General features: G+C 38.0%; 1 protein-coding gene across 4 annotated transcripts in view; it reads right to left on the reverse strand.

Moving 5' to 3' along the window:
* The window catches only part of KIF6 (kinesin family member 6), a 175,527-nt gene extending 155,221 nt beyond the window's left edge, over window positions 1–20,306 (reverse strand). For 3 of the 4 annotated variants that reach the window (XM_075749021.1, XM_075749020.1, XM_075749024.1), the window contains exons 1-3: window positions 20,204–20,306; window positions 19,134–19,243; window positions 15,876–15,950 (exon numbers count right to left, since the gene is read on the reverse strand). In XM_075749021.1, coding sequence (XP_075605136.1) covers window positions 15,876–15,950; window positions 19,134–19,243; window positions 20,204–20,269 — 251 coding nt within the window. In that variant the 5' untranslated portion in view covers window positions 20,270–20,306. Of the gene's footprint in view, window positions 1–15,875; window positions 15,951–19,133; window positions 19,244–20,203 lie in introns of those variants that run through there. The other variant, XM_075749022.1, reaches the window with a different exon arrangement.
* Between the last annotated feature and the right edge of the window lie 2,439 nt (window positions 20,307–22,745).

The following is a 22,745-nucleotide window of genomic DNA, read 5'->3' on the forward strand; positions in this document are numbered from 1 at the left end:
TTGGGTTGTTTGTTTTTTTTCCCCCCTGATCATTGACTGTTAATCCCTGTGAGAGAGAACATATTGGGCTAGATGGAACTGTGGTCTGACCCAATACAGTTGCTCTTCTCTTTTTTACATCTCTGCTCTCTGGCTCTTCTAGATCTAGCATTTTGGGTTGTTAAGTTTTCTTACTCCTTCTCTTCTTTAAAGTTGTTAAATGTGTATATTTTCAATTACTGCGACATGGCTCCTGCAGAAAGCTGTGTTTTGCAATGTGTCTGAAAAAAGCAGTAAAGGTGTGGTTGCAAAATATTAACTTGAGGCCCCTGTACTTCCCCAAAAGCTGTTGATCAAGGATCACCACACACGTAAACACAGGGTAAAATGTCACATACCATACACTGTCAAAACAGCTACAAAAGTCAGTGAGTCTTCCAGTCTTCTTTGTATTCTTTGACTAATCTATTTCTTATATTTAGTGCAGCGCATCAGCCCAGGTCTGAACAGTTTTCCAGAAAACATTAAAAGTTCAGAAAACGCGAACATTATCAATGTTAATAATGTATTCTCACAATCCAATGTGAGATTGGATTGTGAAACTCTTTGCAATGGGATGTTTTGGATGCTAAAAGTTCACACAGGCTCCAGTAGAGACTGGACTAATTCATTAAAAAAAACCAAAACCAAAATGATCTCAGGGCTACTACACACAGAGCAATCAGAAAGTCCCTAAACTACAAATGACTAGAGGCTAGTCTTGGAGTTTCACAATCCAATTATAGGTAATATAAATTGCACTGCATAGATGCACTATGAAAGTGATTGTTATAATTCTACAGTTAAGATCCACTTTAAAATCCAAGATGAAAGTCAACCTTCTTTTTTTATACGTGTATAATAATATATATAGTTGCATCGTGTCCATATTCACAGAACTCATTTCTTTCATTCAGAGTATATTAAAACTAACCACCAAGCCAATTTAAGAAAAACCTGCTTGAAGTGCTAAGGAAGCCTGTAAGGAAAGATGACTACCAATACTATCAGTGAAACTGCTGGCAAATCCTTCTAAGAGTGAAGCACAACCCCATGAATACAGGATGGAGAATAAATTCCCCTTCTAAGTCTAAGAAGAAAACCAGCTTTACAAAAGACAAGGGACTAGGAGTTCAAGCAGGACTGATGGAGCTCCTTTGGCTTGCAAGCAAGCTGAAGATTCTGATCTTACCTCCTGAAAAGAGTAGATGGGAGGACACACTAAAAAGTCTCTACTGTATCAGCTTGTTCATAAAGAATTAAACTTACAAGCTTTATTTCTGTTTAGTTCATATGTACACAGCTATGTTTATGAAAGAACAAGTTTCAAAACTGAAGATTTTAAAGATGTGTAACCACCAATCTGGGTAAGAGTATTCTGAATATTAGTCAATGTCAGTTTTGTAGGTCTGTATGTGAAAGTCTACAGGGATTAAGTCATATAAAATCCATACCTGATGTTAGTAATTCACACTTCTTTTAAGGAACTTCTCTTGCTATCAATGGAAATACAGGATGTTTTAGAATGAGGCTTGTGGAGAAACTACTATTATAGAAAATACCTGCTAAAGGTATCTTTGCTCTTTTTCCACTTCTAAGAGACTTCAAGTAAAAAAAGAACTAAACTTTATCAATCTAATTTTAGTTCATTGTCCCAAGGAGGTTTACACCGAAATGGTAACAATATATGTAGGTGGACCAGTACCTAATCATTCAATAAATCAATTAAACCAATATATATTTACTAAATACTCAGGAAGTTTAGCATACGTACTTACTATTTTCAACCTAAGATGCACAATCCCTTTAGGAAAATAAAAACATAGAAAGCTTCATAACCCTTTAGCCACCCATAAAATGTTATTTAAGCAAACTACACTGCAGAATTACCCTTGACAAAGTGAAGGGGGTCTCAGATGCACAGAAAATACGCACATTCTCCCTTTCATCACAAAATGTAATTGCAACAGGTACCTAAAAAAGTTGGCAACACCAACTATGAGATGACAAGAAGAGAGTATATTTTCTAAACAGAATCCACCAAAAGGGTTCTTGAAGATTCCCATCCACAAATTAAAGCTGCCCCTAGCAGTAGTGGAACTGAATCTCTACTGGAAAACGCGGTAGAGTATCAGCAGCTCTTTTCTGCCTATTCTGTAAAATCTGCTTTGCAAGATGTCACTTCACCCAGGCAAAGTCTGCATCTTTGCTCTTCAGATTCTCCGAACAAAAATCCCAAACCGTTTTTAAACTTAGTATTTGAAAGCACACAGGTTGAGATGGTTATTGACAGTAGTGTTGTGAAGAATTCAAAATACACATACATAAAAATCATACACTGAAAGGCTATTTTCAGTCACGCCACCTCAGTGCTATCAGAATATCCAGAACTTTGCAGGTTTTTTTCTCCCATGAAGCTGAGTTTTGGCATGGTTAAGGAGACACTTTGTTGAATAAATTATCTCTTTACTACTTCAAACAACACACATCAAAGACACATAATCCAAGGAGAGGCTTTGCTGAAAAGATCTTTCATGAATTTATGCAATGTTGTATAGCTCCCTGTTCAGAAGTTCATGGACTACTTCCAGACAGATTAGCTAAAATGTTGCTGGAGAAATCTGTCTCCAGTATATTTTAGCAAAGTTACTCCTGTTATGATTGTCAGAGTCCTTGGAGGGCTTTCTTTTTTTAATAATACCAAGAACTATAAAGCCTATTACAGAGAAAAACAAGTTTTTAAAATACAATTACTAAAACTTGTCGAATTTTGTACATTTGTTTCACTGTGTTCAGAAATTCGGAGACTTCATTTTCCTTACATGCTAAAACATGCAGGCATACATTTGTAACACTTTGTGATAGACTTAGCTTTTATAAAAAGAAGTGCTATTCATCACAAGCCTCATAAAGCAATCTTTACATAGTAAAATGCATATCAATTGTACCTACAAAAATATTTAGGGTTAGCTTTAAACCAATCAAATACAGAAAAATAGATATAAAAAGCCAGTTTCTAATAAATAATTTGTTGTTTCAGCTTTGCTTCTACTGCTTTCCAACCAGGTATGCCACGTTCCTATCTGGAAAATATGAGCCAACTTAAACGTGTAAAGGAAAAACCTAAGTTGTCATGTACATGAGCAGTAAGTCCGCCATGTTGGACTTTGTACCCAAGAACAACAAAATCCATTGAATACAGACAAGTGTCATTGGCCTGAATTTCTACATGTAAACAAGTCCCCAAAAAACTTGCCCAAGACCTCAAATTCAGTGAAGACAAGATTTCCAGAAAAAAGATGACATTTCCGGGGAAACACAGACATATAGTAGTTCTGCAAACAATCATATTTCAACCTCATTTAATATAATGTGCTGCCTTCATATCTTGTTATTAATGTGTAAATCTGTTACATGACTACCACGAAAGGCCCAAAAAAGTCACACTCTGCAAATTCAAATGGATCACAAGAACTAAACAAATTGAATCTTAACATTTTAGATTGAACTCATGATGCCAGAATATTAGTATTTCCCAGATTTTGTAGCATAATTAATAATTTTATCAGTACTTGGTAAATATATATTTTTTAGTTGTATACCTATTTTTGTGTTTCAGTGAAAATACATCTGGTGAAACCATATGAAGACTCACATGTGACAGAACTGTATACAATGAAAAGATAGTAATGTTTGCTGGATATAGTAATTTGAAATTGAAACACGTACGTCTATGTGACAATATAGTTATATATGTATGCTGTACATAAAGTTGTGTTGGACAATAAATTTTAGTCTTGCTGTTTTTAATCACTGTAAAGCAGTGATTTAAAGCAAAATATTGGTGAGGAAACATCATGATTACCTGTTAAATATTCTGAATTCATGAACAAGTATTTAGGTAATAAGCAGCTCTGTTTAGTAAAGTTGATATCATGAAATATAACTAAAATCATACAACAAAGGCTTCCCTTGGTGGAAGTCACAATAAGACAGAGAAAAAAAGAAAAAGGAAATATTCATAAACCAACAAGAAAATGGTAACAACAGCTAATATCAATTTTAATGAAATAATAACATTAATTGCAGGCAAACAACTCCTAATCTATGAGTAAGCATTGTTTTATTATAGTTCTAAATCATCTTTATCCTTTTATTCTGCGGTATAGTTATAAGCCCACTTCAAGATGATTTTAACATAGAAAAAGGCTAGATCTGTTCTTACATTTTACTCAAGGAATCAAATGCTTCTTTTCTGGTTAAGCACTGAAAAAATATTGCTGGTTTTTAGACACAACAGCTTGTTCTTGACCTTACAAGCTAAATCAGCAATATTTTTTAAACACAGAGTATTCAATATGTCCTCTATATTACATACAATTGAAAGCACACCTTTTCCAAGTGAGACAGAGTTTGTGCACACAACTAAGGAGATTAATTTGATCACACTGCTATATAAACCTAACCATATATTAGGGTAGCAACATAATTTAGCATGATGCAATACAACAAACCAAAAAATTTTCAAGTTTCACCTCCAAGCTCTGACACAGACTACCAAGAAATCTCCCACAATGACAATCTTTGAGACAGAATTTACAATACTTTCTGTATTTTTGTAACCATAATATTGAAATAACCAGCAAAGATTTAGAAAACACACTGAGGAATACTTCTCTGCCTACAAAGTAAAGATCATTAAGTAAGACCATGATCCAAAGCTTATTGAAGTCAATAAACACCTTTCCAATAATCTCACTGAGTTTTAGGTGGCATCCAAAGCGTGGGACAATTTGATGCAGATGTTTTGCTGGTGTAAATGTTTAAGCACACTGCAGTAATTAAATGTATCTTATAGAATCATAGAATGGTTTGGGTTGAAAGGGACCTTAAAGATCATCTAGTTCCAATCCCCCTGCTGCGGGCAGGAACACCCTCCACTAGACCACGTTGCCCAAAGCCCCATCCAGCCTGACTTTGAACACTTCCAGGGAGGGGGCATCCACAACCTCTCTGGGCAACCTGTTCCAGTGCCTCACCACTCTCACAGTAAAGAATTTCTTTATAACATCTCATCTAAATGGACCCTCCTTCAGCTTAAACCCATTACCCCTTGTCCTGTCACTACACTCCCTGATAAACAGTCCCTCACCGTCTTTCCTGTAGGTCCCTTCAGGTACTGGAAGCCGCAATTAGATCTTCTCCAGGCTGGACAATCCCAACTCTCTCAGCCTGTCCTCATAGGAGAGGTGCTCCATCAGCTTCGTGGCCCTCCTCTGGACTCGCTCCAACAGCTCGATGTCTCTCCTGTACTGTATCTTCATGTATCAAAAGTGCTTCTAATACTTTATGAACTCCCAACGTATATTCTACAAATTATTTTTTCCAATTAACTTGGAATATTCTTAATTTTAATACCCCTCTTGTTTTGGAGAGGAGGTATAATAAAAAAAAGCAGCAAGCCTAACTAACCGTTCCTTAATTGATCCACTTTCAGCACAATCTTAAAACTGTCTCATAACCCACATACTGTTATACAAAATCTTATATAATGGTACTTGCTCAAGAAAATAAGTTTTAGATTTATGAAAAATTAACTATAACATGCTTTCTCTTCTGCCCTTTGGACTTTGAGAAACGTAAAAACAATAAATCAATCATTGATTAAAATAGCAAGTGTTCAATATCTTAAAATTTCCCTTATCAGTGTTAAGACAGTCATAAAAAAAAAAAATCCTCAAAATCCAGAGAAAAAAAATTGATAAGAAATGATCATTGCATGTAAGAACCTAGCCAGTAACACTGAGAAAGAATAAAGAAATACTGTAACACTGTAGCTGCACCTATAAGTGTCCAAAATTATAAGAAAAAACAGGTATTTAGAGAGAGGTAGCATCTTTTATTAGACTCACTAATATAATTGGGGGAAAACAAGACTAGGCTCAGGGCTTCAGTGGATTTTTTTTTTTTTTTTTGTAACGTTATAAAGACTGTGCCTCTTCCCTTACAATCTTGTTAAGCAAAAACTGTCAATACAACTTTGTATTAATTGTCAGGCATAGCACAATTCTTTCGAGTATGGACTCATAAACTAATGTAGTTAAAGGAGAGTGAGGACACATGCCTTTTTTTTTTCCTTCAAATTTTCTTACTCAGTTATCAGTTAACTTGCACTTTCTAAATTACTCATAATTAGTGACAATTTAAAAACATGCACAGTGGCATTTTCAGTCACCCAACTGACTTGCCTCATGCCTGAAAGATGTCTAATTCCTAAATAAAGGGTGTGATACAGAAGTCTAACTCATGCAAGCAATTTCACTTAAATTGATAGATACGTTATGTTTACAACTGCTTAACATTCCTCAAGTGAAAAATTCCTCAAGTGAGAGCTAGACAATTTATGGCTAGTTACTACAGTTTAAAAATATAATTCAGTACTTTGTCCTTGAATATCTGAGACAATATAAATAGTGGTATAAAGCCTAGCGACAGCAGGCAGAGGTTGAAAGAAGGCTGAGGTTGTTTTATTGTGGCTGTTTTTTCTGACTACATTTTGTTTTAATTTCCAGTGAAGATCATTTGTTCTATTTAAAGCTTATGGACACAGAAGTTTTCATTTGTTTCTGGGCTCAACGTTAACGAGACTTCGGGCAGGCTTGTGCCTAAGTATAATGAAGAACTCTGCTTCCTCTGCTGCCAGACTGATTTTGCTGTATCAAACAGAACAGCTACCATCAAAATTTGAAAAAAAACCAAAAACAAACCAAACCCAAAAAACCCAAACTCTCCCCCCTGAGTTCTGCATCCAGTTTTGGACTCCTCAGCAGAAGGATGCTATAAAGAAACTGGATTGATCCTGACAGAGTCAAGTTAGTTCAGGCTGGAGCACATCAGACACAAGGGGAAGCCAAGAGAGCTGTTTTCTCTCAACCTGGAGAAGAAAAGGCTATACATGTACTTAATTACCACTTTTCATTATGCAGTAGATCGTTAAAGAAATCTTCTGTACAAAAGTGGATCGTACAAAATCTTCTCAGAGGCTTACAGTGGTGGGACAAGAGGCAGCGGTCAAGTTGCTAGATGGGAAAATCCAAGTGGGTTCACTCTTCACAGTGAGAGTAGTTAAGCCCTGGACCAGGTGCCTAGATGGAATATTTTCAAAGCTCTACTGGACAAGGGCCTGAGAAACCTGGTCTAACCTTGAAGCTAGATCTGCTTTGCTCCAGATGACCTAGAAATCCCTTCTGACCTAATTATTCTAATTTGTTAGCAGCAGGCATAATTCACAGAATCAGCAGCAGCAGAAGGAAAAAGTAAATAGTCCTTATCAGTTCCTGAAAACATGCTACAGACTGCTTAAAAACTCCTCTATTTCAGATTGGGTTTGAGGTATCAGTTTTATAACCACCAATATGACAGTCATCCTAGGGAAGTCAGAGTACTCCGATTCCTTTTGTGTTACTCTAAACTTCATTGCGAAAAAGAGAAAGACATAGTGATAATCTTATTTTCAAGCTTTTGACATTGGCAGGTATTATAAACAAATGCAGAATTCTCATCTCAGCAACTGGTAAATGAAGCCTATTCAGAACACCAAAAGCCATCACAGCAAAGATGATTATGAAGTCTAAGCAAAAATATTTGCTTGCTCTGACACTTAATTCCTATTGCAAGACATACTTCTTGGTCTTCAGAAGGATTAAAGAGATTAAGTAGATGTATTTAAGCCATCTATAATTTTTATTATTGTTTTGCTTTAAAATGAAAAAGTTCAAAGTGAAAAGTTTTTACTAAGTTTATAATGTGAACAAATAAAACATGTCTAAATGTTTAAACAAAAAAGGCCTTATTAAGTAAAGACTAAATTCTGTGAGTGTTTATATGTAGATAAGAGAAAATCCTGGGAACAAGAAACAAATTTCAGCTTGAAAAAATAATTACTTTGATTTCGTTAGTTTATTTCAACTTCCTATTATTATTTTAATCTGAGTTCTGACATCTTCATTTTAAATGACTGGTAACATAAAGGCACGTGGTTGGAACACATATTCAGTAACTATTAAAATACTAGACTAATTAAAAAAAGCAGAAAATACAATATCTTTAATCTTGGGATATTGTCAGCCCTCTCATCTCAGTTCTTGCTGATCTGAAATACTTCACTAATGTCCTCATTTTCCTTCTTTCTATCTCAGTGTGTTGGTTTTGCGTGGCAAGGTTTTGGGGGGGGGGGGGGGGGCTACAGGGGTGGCTTCTGTGAGAAGCTGCTAGAAGCTTCCCCTGTGTCTGACAGAGCCAATGCCAGCCGGCTCCAAGACGGACCCGCCGCTGGCCAAGGCCAAGCCAATCAGCGCCTCTGTGATAACATATTTAAGAAAGAGAAAAACAGCTAGAGAGAGCTTTTGCAGCTAGAGAGAGGAGTGAGAAGATGTAAGAAACTCTGCAGACACCAAGGTCAGTGCAGAAGGAGGGGCAGGAGATGCTCTAGGCGCCGGAGCAAGATTCCCCTGCAGCCCGTGGTGAAGACCATGGTGAAGCAGGCTGTCCCCCTGCAGCCCATGGAGGAAGGGTGAGGGGGTGTAGAGATTCCACCTGCAGCCCTTGGAAGACCCCACGCCAGAGCAGGTGGAGGCACCTGAAGGAGGCTGTGACCCCGTGGGAAGCCCGCGCTGGAGCAAGCTCCTGGCAGGACCTGTGGATCTGTGGAGAGAGGAGCCCACGTCAGAGCAGGTTTGCTGACAGGACTTGTGACCCCGTGGGGGACCCACACTGGAGCAGTTTGCTCCTGAAGGACTGTAGCCCGTGGGAGAGACCCACGCTGGAGCAGTTTGCTCCTGAAGGTCTGCACCCCGTGCAGGAGACCCACGCTGGAGCAGTTCGTGAAGGACTGTCTCCTGTGAGAGGGACTCCATGCTGGAGCAGGGGAACGATGAGAGGAGTCCTCCCCCTGAGGATGAAGAAGCAGCAGAAACACCGTGTGAGGAACTGACCGTAACCCCCACTCCCCGTCCCCCTGTGCCACCGAGGGGGGGCGGAGGTTGAAGCCAGGAGTGAAGTTGAGCCCATGAAGATGGGAGGGGTGGGGGGAGGTGTTTTAAGATTTGGTTTTATTTCTCATTCCTCTACTCTGTTTTGCTTAGTAATAAATAAGATGAATTCCCTTTCTAAGTTCAGTCTGTTTTGCTCGTGATGATAATTAGAGAATGACCTCTCCCTGTCCTTATCTCGACCCATAAGTTTTTTTTAGTTATATCTTTTCTCCCCTGATTAGAGAAAGGAGGGAAGTGATAGAGCAGCTCTGGTGGGCACCTGGCCCTCAGTCAGGGTCAACCCACCACACTCAGAAAGCCTGAACTCATAGTTAATTTATTTAAAAAATAAAATTCAACACAATCTTGGCAAAACCAGCCCTGAGACATGATACTTAAGATAAGGAAGAACTTCATTTGCAGGATCTGGAAAAGAATTTTTCAGGGAGGATTTTTCTTTACAGAGACTCAGTATTTAGGTATTTTTATCACATGGAGCTCAGAGTAAAGTTTCTTCTAATTAAAATAAAGCATCTCAGTATGACATTTTTTCTTTATGCCTTTGCTAGATTTACAGACCAAATCTAATTTGGTAATGCCTCATCTTTCAAAAACACCACCAATTTCCAAATGTGCATGTAACTGTGTTTTTGAGAGCTTAGTGGAAGCAAGTTTCCTTAGAAATTTCAAAGGACTTTCCTAAAAAACCACACACACAAAAAATCATGTACTACAACTTCTTAATTAAAATCTCTAAATACATTTAGAATTCTAGCATGAGTACTGCAAAAGATAAGTGACACAAAGATACTCTGAATGAAAGCTATCATACTCTATCCTATAATAAGCAGCCTTCCTAAATAATTCTAAATTGCAATTTAAGTCAAAAAAAATGTGAGCAACTAATAGTAATTTGAGATGAAATATCAGTGAAGCTTTTCACTTTTTATTGCATCATAATTGTATACACTTTCAGGAAGAACTCCTAGCATCATTGCTCCAATTTCAGGGAAATTTTAAGCTACATTTGTTTCAAGGTGATATAAAAAAAAAAGTGTCCTTTTACTATATATAGATTCTACAGGTCTTTTGTGCCTAAATCACCCACATTAGCAATAATACAGCTGTGATGCAAGTTTGCTTGCAGGTGAGCCAAGTCACTACCTCCCACACTGTGTCACAAATATATCCAGATCAGAATGGATAATTGTTCATACAAGCCTATCATTTAATTAGTAAACAAGAACTATCTTCTAGAAAATCCACATGCTTACAGCTTGATGCTTACATTTTAACAAAATTCCAGAAAAAAATACCCAACCCTCCACTACTATGGCATAGTTGTTTTACTAGGCATTCTTCATTCTAATCATATTATCGTGAAGATTTAACAAGTCTCTATAAATAAAGGCCAGCTTTGGTCATGGTAGCAAATACTGTATCATGCTGACAATACAAAGAGATTTTCACCTGGTTGGGGAATCATTGTGCAACTATAAAAAGCAAATAATTCACTTGTATCACAAGGGTCTTACAACATTTTAATCATTCAATTCTTTTGCATTACAACTTAAGTGAGTTGACATTTATATTGACATCGCAGTACCAAAACCGTGCAAGTCTCCATTGAGCTCACTACGTTGGAAACAATCCTTCCTATTAGAGCACATAGCAACTTGCTGTACCAGCCAACAATATCCACAAATACAGAAGCAACATGCTGCAATTCCACTAAACAAGCCTAAAAAGAAATAAGGAGCAGAGGGGAAGGGAATGTGGGTAAAAGGGTGGAGAAACAGCTTCCTATATAGGACACATGTATAGGAAGATATAGAGATATAATCAAGATTTTTGGAATGCCCAGGTAAGATGAGTCTAAATAAGAATGAAAGTTGAGTGCATCTTCTAAAGGAACTTAATTCAGATCACTTCCTCACTGAAGCAGAGAGACTCAGGCAAGGAACCTCTACCTGTTTCAGGTCTCCTCATTAAAAAAAGCTACTTTATCTGACCACTCAAAAGGATGCATTCCACACACTCCTTTTGAGGTGTAATTTCTTTAGACTGGAAAATAGCTCTTAATTCTTTTTTTTTTTTTTTTTTTTTGAGATCCAAACCAACAAATAACCAATTCAATGGTGGGTTCTGGCTATTAAATAATGATAAATAATAAATAATCATGACTGACTTTTACTTTTCTGTTCTCCTGTCACACATATTTCCTGCTGTTGTAGCGTGAAATTTTCCTGAAGACGGTTTGTATTCTTACAACTAATGTTATTAAAACTATGTTAAACATTTAACATGTTGCACATGTATAATTATAGTGCTAAATACTAAAAAAAAGACCTTGCACTTCAAATTAAATGAAAGTAAAATTAAAGTGAACTAAAACAAAATAATCTGGAATTCCAGTTGCACAACAATGATCTTTTCCCCAAAAGCCAAACACTTGCATGAAGCCAAAGTTTGCGTAATAACTTCATACAAGAATTGAAATTAAGGACGTTCTGAAAGACCCACGACAAAGCTAAAAGAGCAATATATTTCCTTACGTAAAATCAAATTATTGTAAGATTTCAGATATGTGGATTTTATTTTTCTTTTTTCACAATTAAAGGTCTAGATCACAAGGAAAATACAAATTGCATCACATTTTGAAGCATGACAAAGCCTGCAAATTAAGTACTGTCAAAGCAACAGCCCCACTAATTCCATGTTTTTTTTGTTAGGAGAAATTTATACTAAGGTATTGTATGTGATAAGGGCTTCCAACACAATAAAAAAAGAAAATGTTCCTTTTGCTGTAAAAGAGGTAAAGGTATAACTTTTAGCTGTCCTTAATAATTAGCTTTAAAAGTAATGAAGAACCATAAAAAAAATTCAGAAACAAGAATCTAAAGTTTTTTAAAAAATCTCTCAATTTCTTTTACTCTATGATGTTCAAAAACAGAGGTCATAATTTATTTGGAAGCTTTTATTTGTAATAAGTAATTTGTTTATTACAAAACCTTGTACACCAAGTCAGATTTCATGTTTCAAGCAATTTCTTATCTAATGGTTCAAATCTCAGAGGGATTTTTAATCCACAATCCTATTGAAATTGATGAAAGTAAAGCACATTCAGCATTACTGCATCTTAGATGGTCAAAAAGAAAGCACAATTTGAGAGAAAATTAACGTGGCTTTACAAACTACTGAGATTTCATTAGTTTGAAGAAACTTGTAGATATTTTATTTTCTCTGAATACATTATAAAACACAACCCCCTGAGTTGTTAGTGAGAGAAAGAGAAAAAAAACCACAAAAAAAGCACCAAACAAACCACAAAACAGCAGGTCCAAATACTTTTATTATGTCATCTTATTCACAGACAGGAAGAAAAAAAAATAGCAGAAAAGCAAAGGATGGTCACTAGATCTCTATGAGCATATTCAGTAAAGCTAGAAATGTCCTATTAGGATGTTTAGTCTACATCCTGTGGCTTTGTATTACAAGGCAATCTAATGATGTAAATATGTTTTCCAAACATTTTCAATTACTGGTGAAATATTTTCTAAAACTGGAAAGAAGGACATCACAAAATGTAGTCAACATTATAACGATGCTGTTCTACAAAATATTTTGACTACATTTTCTGTAAGAATAAGCAGCAAAAAAAATCAGAAAAGAGGAAAGGGAAGTAGTTTATATATTACAGATGTTAATTTGTAAGATAAACACAGCACATGAGAAGAAACTAAAATCTGCAGCAATGGGAGGATTATGCTGGAGGATATCAGATCTTTCAAAAAAAAAAAACCATAGGTGATTGCCTTTAGGTTTATAAACAGCTGGGCTGTTTCTTATTTTCATGATACAACTGAAGAGAAAATATTTTCAATGTTATTCTTTAATAAATCAAGACAAAACATTGGCCATACTAGAACTGAAAACAAAACTATTCCAAAGCACTCCATTTCTGATTGCATTCATCATCATCATAACACTAACATTTGAAGCATTGTAAGAGTAACCTGTTCTGTTAGACTAAAGCAATGCTTAATTGTTAGCAAACTGTACAAGAAGGATGTTATTTAATTTCTCTATGTTTTGATGGAGTACTAAGATTAGTGCTGCTTCTTTAAAATCAAGTTGGCTCTGCACAAAAAAAAAAACAAAAAACAAACCAAGAATATATGTTTAAAATGAAAAGAGGAAAGCACAAACAAATAATAAAAAGAAACCAAGTAAGAGATGACTTGAGCATTAACAAAATAATAATTAAAAAAAAATGAAGCAAATCACATGCCTATAATGGTTTGCAGAGGTGGCACTTTGGCCTGAAGAAGCAAATTAAATGAACTAATTTCTGCTGCCTCTGAAACCACAGGCAAGATGACAATGTAACTGGATTTAAAGAGAGAAAAGTAGTGGCCCAACATCAAAGAAAGCACACTTAAAAAAGGAGGGGGAAAAAAAGAGTTGCATCCAATTTCCATCCATCCAAGAACAAACTAGAAAGATTTTAGAATCCTGAACACTGCATTCCTGGTGTTACTTTAAACAATGCCCAAGATTTTTTTCTGAGCATTCAAGTCTAGCTGAATTTTCTCATGACTGTGAGTATGCATGGCAAAGAGCCTCAAAATGTTACTGAACTATTTCATTGATACTTTCCTGCTACTTTTTTTTTCCCTAGCGATGCACAGACAAAAACTGTTCCCTTAGTAAAGTGACTCCGACAATAGAAATGAGTGCATTTTCAACAGTTTTTCCCTGCAAGAGAACACTGACTTAGAAAGAAACAAATAGCAAAGAACATTTTGCTATGAAAGACTGCGGTCTTTCAGAGTAACAGGGCAATTCCTATTGTCCCACAATGGAAAGGAAAATTGAGTCATTAACTATAGGGTGAAATAAATTTCAGGCACAGTTAAGAGCTTCATCATCCAAGAAATCTCATGACTATGAAGCCATTTTGCAATACATATTTTTCTCTAAGGAAAGATAAAAACAAAGGAAGAGGATGAGAAACAGGAACATACTTCAGGTATTGCCTACTTTACTGCAAAAGCACAAGCAAATTTATTCTTTAACATCAGTAATAGTGAAAACATCAATTAGAACACAAGCTTTAGCACGTTATAACACTCAGAGTGAAAATAGTCTTGACAGTTAAGAATGATTTTATAAATTAGTTTTAGCATTCAAGGCTCAGCTATTTGGAGACAATTGTATGTCTAAAACCCACTGATTTTAATAGCATTTAAGTACTTAAAAATGTCTAAAAAAAATATCAAACCTAAACTTTACATAATACAGCAAATCAACGTACAAAAATCTTGTATCAGCCAACACTGAAACAAAGTAAAATAATACCACTTCCTTTTTATTAGGGCACTATAGAGGTGAATTATTCAACTGAAAAACCTTACCATATTCTAGCAAAACACTCCAAAGGAAAAAAAAAAACAAAACCAGTCAGTCTGTTGCTAGTTAGCTTTGATACTCTGAGTTTTTGTTGAGGATAATTCAATCCATAGCATGTAACAATGAGAGTTTCAACCATTCTCTTTCCAAGCAAAGTCAAATAAGACACAGAAGCTTTTGTCTGTAGTCACCATTAAACTCAGAAATATTTAAAGTTCTGTAAGCAAGTTAACCTGAACCTATATGTTATAATGCCAGATAAACAAAGAAATCCCTTTTGGGTGAAAGAAGAATATAATAGAAAAAACTAAAGCATATTTAATTTATTCTAGTGAAGTTTCAAATTCACTAGCTCTTCATTTTCACCATCAATTACCCTCCTGCTTTATGTGGGATTCTTAAGAAGAAAATGGGGTGGGGGAAATCAGGAAAATTAAATTGTAAAGAGCTAGGTATATTTTTACTTTCAAGTAACAATTTGAAAAGACTAAGTGTCCAACTGAGGATGTCTGTTTTCCCGCAGTGCAAAACACGTGGCAATGCAATAGGCTGAAGAGTAACTTTCAGAATCACAGCTTAAACCAATGGATGGGTCAGACAATAAATGAGAAATTTAAAAGTAATACTTCCCAACTCATTACAAGTCTGGATTCTGGGCAGTAAGTTTGATAAACAAACAAACAATTTGCAGAAATTCTAATTCCTCCAGTGTGGGATTGTCTCCCCGCACTAAAATCAGTACTAACTCCAGCAATGTGGGCATAAGATGAGCTAAGAGAATGGCATATTGGAAAATCCACCTGGTGCAGAGTGGCATTCAATCCACACAATGAATGAAAAGGGCTTCTACATCTGTCTTAAATGCTTGCCTTTACAAACTCTAAAATATGAGCATTGTTTGATTATTATATGGAGGAGAAAAACAAAAAAAAGTGCCAAAATCACTGCCCTACACGTTAAGACAAAAATAACAAAGGTAAAATTTGAGAGTATCTCCACAAGTATTAATTCGTGAGTGTCCCTAACTTAATGAGAACTAAACAGGGAGATAAGATTTTCATGAGGTTTACCCCTTCATGGAACTATATAGGGAATACATTTATAATGCAATGAAGTAAGCTTATACTACAGGAAAAAATCTAATTAGACATGGATTTCTATGCCTATGCAACAAAAGGGGCAACAGTAGCAGTGCTATTTTAGGAGTTGTTAATGGAACCTTAGCATACATAAAATTCTGAGGGAATTGTTGCATATCTCCTAGGTTCAGACATGTCAGTATTTAGAAAATTAAAACATCAATCCACTTTTACAACACCAAGACAAACACTTGCCAGCTCTCCTCTAAGTAATACAATGAAAGCTATTTTTGACCCTGTGTTACCTCGATTACTTGCAAGATCAACAACGTACCATTCTGCTACTGGTTTGGCAATGCTGTCAAAAACCACATCTTGTTTTGCCTCTTGATCAAAAATTTTCTGAAATCTGAAAATATCAAGCAAATAATAATTGCTCAGAATCTTAAAACACTACTTGATTCATACATTTTTGTTTGTGTTTGTAATAGTCAATGTTTACATCATTGGGCTTACATAACTTAGTACAATGTTTTCCCTTGTAGTCTTAACCACAGCGTGCTGTTGTGCTATTGTACATAAATAGGCTGTACACAGCGCTGCTTTGACAAGATCTGTACAATAAAATCCTCTGATAAAGTGATGTGGCTTAGAAAAAAATAAACCGTATTTTAAATCTATCAAGAGAATCAGTGTTTGTAACTGGCACCACACTGAAACCTGGATAAATAGATTACACTATAACCAAATACAGCACCCCACCAGTACAGCCAGGCTCACATTTTTTCATAACTACTTCCTTCATTCTGCTGCACAGTTACTATAAGTCACAAGGACATATTTAATTCAATCTAAGTTTTGTCACTTCCTATATAAAATATCTGCAGTTGTCTTACAGAATCAAAGAATACTTCAAGTTAGAAGGGACCATCTGCTCCAATCTCCTTGCTCAAAGGAGGATCAGCTAGAACAGGGGTCTGTAGAGTCAGATTTTGAGTATCTCCACACATGGAGGCTCCACAACCTCCCTGGGCACCCTGTTCCAGTACTTTATCACCACACAGTAGAAAAGCTTTCTGGTTTTTCCTGTATTTCAATTTGTGCCCATTAACTCTTGTCCTGTCACTGGGCACCACTGAGAAGCATCTGGCTCCATCTTCTTTATTCCTCCATTCTCCATCAGGTGTTTATACACATTGATAAGATCCCCTTGAGCCTTCTCTTCTCCAGGATAAACAGTCCCAGGTCACTTTGCTGGAGCCCAGACCTGGACACAGAACTCTAGATGTGATCTCACTGGTAGTGACTAGAAGGGAAGCATCAACTCTCTTGACGTGCTGACAACACTTTGCCTAATGCAGCCCAGAGGCTGTTGGCCGCCTTTGCTGCAAATGGTGTATTGCTGACTCATATTCAATACTTTGTCTACCAGGACTCCAGGTCCTTTTCTGCAAACCTGCTTGCAGTCCACCCTGAGCCTGTCCTCATTATTCCTCACCAGGAGCAGGACTTGTCATTTCACTTTGTTGAACTTCACGAGATTCCTACTGGCCCATTTCTCCAGCCTCTTGAGGTCCCTCTGAACGGCAGCACAGCTGTCTGATGCATCAACCATCCCTCCCAGTTTCATGTCATCTGTGAACCTGCTGAAGCTTCACTCTGTCCCAGCGCCCAGGTCATTAATGCTAAACACCATTGGACTGCAGTATTGATTACACCACTAGTGACAGGCCTCCAGCTTTGTACCCCTGATGACAACCCTCTGAGCCCAGCAGTTACAGCTCATTTTCAACACTCCTCACTGTGCACTTATCTAGGCTTTCCTGATCCCATTCCTCAGGCAGCCTTCCTGGGTCACCTGACCCTGCTCCCACCTCTTGTACACTGCCTTTTTTACGTTTGAGTTTAGTCAGGAGCTCCTTGCTCATCCACGCAGGCCTCCTGCTACCTTTTCATCATTTTCTGCTCATCAGAAGGGACTGTTCTTGAGCTTGGAGAGGGCAATCCTTGAAAATCAGCTAGGTCTCCTGGGCTTCTCTCCAGGTCTGTGTCTCATGGGATTCTTTCAAGTAGGTCCCAGAACAGGCCAAAGCCTGCTCTCCTAAGTCCAGGGTTGTGATGCTGCTTTTTGCCTTCTCCCTTCTCTCAGGATCCTGAATTTCATTATTTCACAGCAACTGGAGCCAGGACTACCTCCAGGTTTCACATCCCTGATCAGTTCTTCCATCTTCCAAATATGAGGTACAGCAGAGCTTCTCCCTTCATCAGGTCTTTAACCATATGTTAGGAAGTTGTCATCAATACACTCCAGAAACCTCCTGGACTGCTTGTGTCCTGCTTTGTTGTCCCTCCTATCTGGAACTGTATTCTCACATAGAACTTCACACGGTATATAGAAAGGCACCATAGACTGCAAGGGATTATGCAGCGTGTACAACATCACAGACAAATGTGATACACCAAATAGAGAGGCATATATTCTATCCTGCTAACACTTAATCAGTCAAGCCATTCAAACAATTGTGTTTGATTCCTGTATAAGAAAGTAAGAACAGAGGATGATAATGTTTGAGATGACCAGGACAGACAGACTGCATGAAAGAAATGCTTGCTCCATAGCATTATTTTTACATTATCTTAAGAATAAGAATGCATAGTTTTTCTCAAAATCAATCTCTACAGGCTTTTTAATAACTGATAAAGTCAGAAAAAAATATCAGCATTCATTACAGCTGGCTTGGGCATCTGCAACCTGAGCTAGTTTTGCATATTAATCTAGCTGGAGAGGGCAGCTTCTCTCTTCCCAAGCAGAACAGATTTCCTTAGCTGATGTAAAATGACATCAGTCTGAACTGCAGATGTTTATCTGGGGCTCTCTTTTTTTAATAGCGTACAGCAACAAATTTACTTGATTTGCTATTATAAAAACTAAAGATTATTCAACTTGGAAAAAGACAATCTCAACCTAGTCATTACAGGTGGTTATACATGTAGCTTTCTTCATCATCAAAATTTTACAGTGTTGCCTCCAAGTTTTCTGTTGAAAAGATAAAAATATTTGATTGATGTTGCTGGTACTTATTTTTAGTTTCTAAAAACTGTTTACATTCTACAACCATGGTTTTGTTTCTTTCACCAATCTCTGGTTTTCTTTACTGTGTTTTGGTTATGTCTGAAACACAGTTTCTAAACAGCATTTTACATCAAGACATCTTTAGCCAGCCTATGCCAACTCCTTAGATCACAAGAGAACACACAGTCCTGCATTCAATTTTCATATGCAAATTCAAAACAAACTGTAAAAATGGAAGAACTGACAAATGAAGACGAGATGTGACTTAGAAACATATAATGACTTGCAATGGGCAGACAAAACCCCCACAACTTTATCAAATGCTATCAAACTCATTCAGGTGCAGGTCACAATATGCTGGAGTATTCGTCTTGCTAATGGCATTGCATAAAAAGAAACCTATCTATACAAAAACTAGATTTTAAGAACAGGCTTTTCCAGGTTTTATAGATCTGTATAGCTACACAGTGATATCCATCATTAAAGGCATAAGATACAAATATAAGGTTTTTTACTTACTTGAACTTGTAGGTCTCTCGTTTATTATTGACAAACCCATCTGCTAAATCACGTGGCACGATAATCTCCAGATTGGACAGAGATTTCTCATCATCATCAACTGAATAAATCTAATAAGCACAGATATAAATTAACAGAATAATGTTACCAATAGAACAGCACAGCCCTTAGGTATAGCACTTACGTAAGCTTAGCACCTGTAACTGCCTGAAGAAAAACTTCACGCAAATTTCAGAGTTGCATTGTGTACCATAGCTAATCAGTATGTCAAAACAACATAGCAAACCAGAATACTTCTGCCTACTTCAAAAGCCCTTAATACACAAGCAGATCCTCCTTCAGCTATTCTACAACAAAACAAGCGCATACTAACACTATCCTGTTTGTTACCATGTAAACACTACAGTAAGACTGGAAACAAAAACAGCCTCTTTTGACATAATTTGCCTATTAAGCCACTTTAATATCTGAGCTGTTATAAAACACAAAGCACAACCCCCATTGCAACCCCTTCCAAAAAACCTGGAATAATATATTAGGGAAGGCTACGACAGAACGAGCAGAGCTGCTTTACAATGACAAGACAACAGAGACCTAAGTGCAGGATTTCTGAGGAACGCTTTCATTATCTTTAATGTCCCTTGCAAGGACAGCTAAATACCGGGAGTTACACGTTCCCCTGCAATGTTCAGAACGGTGTTGAACGCCATAAATCCGGTGACCAGCACACAATGTTTTTCCTGTGGAGCCTTTTTCTCTAACAACTGGGCAGGAAAGAAGTTCCTCGCCCCCTCCCCCAATATTTACAGTCTAAGCGCTTGCATTTCGTGATTTTATAAACTTCTTAAGGCTTCAGAGAACTGTACAGGGCCGTGGTTCTCCGCTCCGCACCCGACTACGTACAAACCCCTCAGCTCTCACAGGCCAGCGGGGGGGGACACACGCTCCCAGCCCGCTCCCTCCCGCCTCCAGGCGACCCCGCCGCACGCAAGCCCACGGGACGCCCTTTGGCTCGCCCCAGCCGCCCCACTCCACCCCCCGGCAGCACAGCAGCTGGCTCCCCGTCCTACCCCCGCCTGCTGCCGCCTGCCCAGCGGCTTCACCCGCGCGTACACCCGGATGGTTTCCTTCACCATCGTTGCCCGCCGAGTGCTGGGCAGCCAGCGGCGCCGCCCGCGTAGCAACGGTAACCACAGCACGCTACCCAGCGTGCACCGTGGCGGCGGGAAGCAGCGGGTGCCGCGAGCACCTGTGAGGTGGGTCCCGGGTCCCCGGTCCCGCCGAGTCACCTCACACCTCCAGGCCTCCTCAAGGGGCTTTAGCCAGACACCTCTTTGCTCCTTAGCGGGGCTTGGAAGAGGAGGAAGGAACAACCGAGCTCCACCTGCGAGGTGCGGCCACCAGCCTGGCCGCAGGTGGGTGACTGCCTGCATGGCCATTAACCGTAATTCCTCACCAGCCGTTTTGCCGGAGGCCAAGGTGTCGTGTCTGTGAAAAAAGGGAGCTTGTAAACACTGCCTGACCAAGAGGTGCTGTGTTTATATCGTGTGCAGATTGCTCCATTGGCATACCAGCAGTCTCCCACCAGATCTGCAGGGTAGTGTGTTACCTGTGTGTCCACATGGCCCTCGTGCGGCTGAAACCACCTGTGGAAGGCCACTTGGTTGAAGAGAAGTGTCTGTTGTTAACCAGTTGAAAGATCTGGAAATGAAGTTTTGGGGAAAATACCTAGGTTACATCCAATGAAGACACAAATTTTTAAAATTCTAATATAAAAAGAGTCGGAGTAAAGGTTCTCTAGAACGCTTGCTGGAGGGAAGTAGAAGATGTTGTCTTGTTACAAAAGCTGAACTTCTAGAGAAGTGATAGTAGGACCCCATTACTCTGTGGTTACTGAAAAGTCACACAAACAACGTATTATTTTGGTCTTAGTTTTGGTGAGACGTAGTGATACAGATCAGACTGCAGGAATTACAAGTGGAAAATCAGGGACTTGATTACAGAGGAGGATAGAAATTTCTTTAACTCAGATATGGTAAAAGTATGTTGAACTTGTATTCCAAGTAAGAAAAACAGTAGGGGAAAGGTTTTCTGTCCCAACTGAACAAATAACTGTCTCAGAAAGCATATGAGGCATAAGTAGTGAGCCTTCAGGGAATGAAATAGAAAAGGACTAATCACCAACTAAAGTTGAGTGCAAAAGTCAAAAGGGTAAAAATGAAAACAAATGGAAAATATTACTTGGTAATTAAATAGAGTGAAGGAAAATCAGGACATTGGAACGGGGTAATGGAATAAATAGTAAGTATCTTCTCAGCATTGCTCCAAAACTACAAAAAAAATTTGTCCCCTGTCAGTAGGGATGGGGATACTGAAGGTGATAGAGGCACAAGTGACTAACAGAAAGGAGTGTGAGGGAAATAACTGCAGCCAAGAGGGAAGCAGAACCCACAGAGTTCAATGAATTTAGACTGGGAGATGGGGATTTAGGAGGGAAGAGTAGATCATTTCAGTCCCAGAATTCTGAAAGAATTGGGATGTTTAATTGAAGGTCCAGGAGCTGTGTGTGTTGGTTTGTTTGGTTTTGTATTGAAACAGATGCAGGAGAGTACAGTATTCTTGGAAAACTGGAAATGTAATAGTCAACTGTGTTATTTAGCAGCTTAGCTGGATTGTGAATTAACTGTGAAGTGGACGTTGAAAGACTGCAATGAGCTGTGTGGAAAGCCATTTTATGTCTGCTAGTGTTCAGTAGTTGGAATATGGAGTTGGGTGAATGAGACTATATTGGTTTTGGGACAAAGTCTGATCTGCAAAGGGTTTAGGTGTCCTTCAATATGAAGTCTGAGCTGTAAACTCTGAACCAATGGCACAGTGAAGAGATACCCAACTGAGTTTGCACAGGACTAGCCTGAATATGAATTGGCCTGCACAGAGAAGCCAATGAGCCATCTCAGACCCAAGCTGCTTCCAGCATAAAAGCACAGTCTGAATTTCTGAAAGGGGAAAAGGAATCCTGGGCCACCTGCAGAATGGTTACTTGCACAGCAAGAGAAGAACAAAGATAACAGAAAGGACTTGCAATTATCTTCTAAAACACCTGTTTTATTACACAGCTGTCCTTGCAGAAATGCTAGAGAACTTCTGTGTTATGCTCCACAATATATTGCCTTCAAGAACTGCTTGTTAGCCCAGCTCAGAATTAGCAGTCTCTAGGCTTACTGGTCCTTCTGCAAAACAAAAGCTGCATCATTAATTTGAGCATTAAAATTATCCAGTTTATATTCTTGAGTGGAGTATGTGGTATGTTGACTGCAGAAGATTTGAGATCCGTGGAAGAATTATGAGTGAGAACCTAGTTAAAGATGATCTATTATAGTTTGTTAAGAAAAAGTATCTTCTTGGGCTGTAAGGAAATTATTAGTAGACTTTTGTGGGGAGACAGATCTTATGTAATATTTTAATTAATAACTTTGTGCCCAAAATGGGAATGTGTATTAATAAAACTGATGAAATGGCTGAGAGTCACGTGTGCTGAAGAAGATCAAGATACCCAGAAGATGAATGACTGTGAAGATTAGAGGAATAGATATAGATAACCATTAAATGTAG

Source organism: Balearica regulorum, chromosome 3 (assembly GCF_011004875.1).
Source record: "Balearica regulorum gibbericeps isolate bBalReg1 chromosome 3, bBalReg1.pri, whole genome shotgun sequence".
Taxonomy (NCBI): Eukaryota; Metazoa; Chordata; class Aves; order Gruiformes; family Gruidae; genus Balearica; species Balearica regulorum.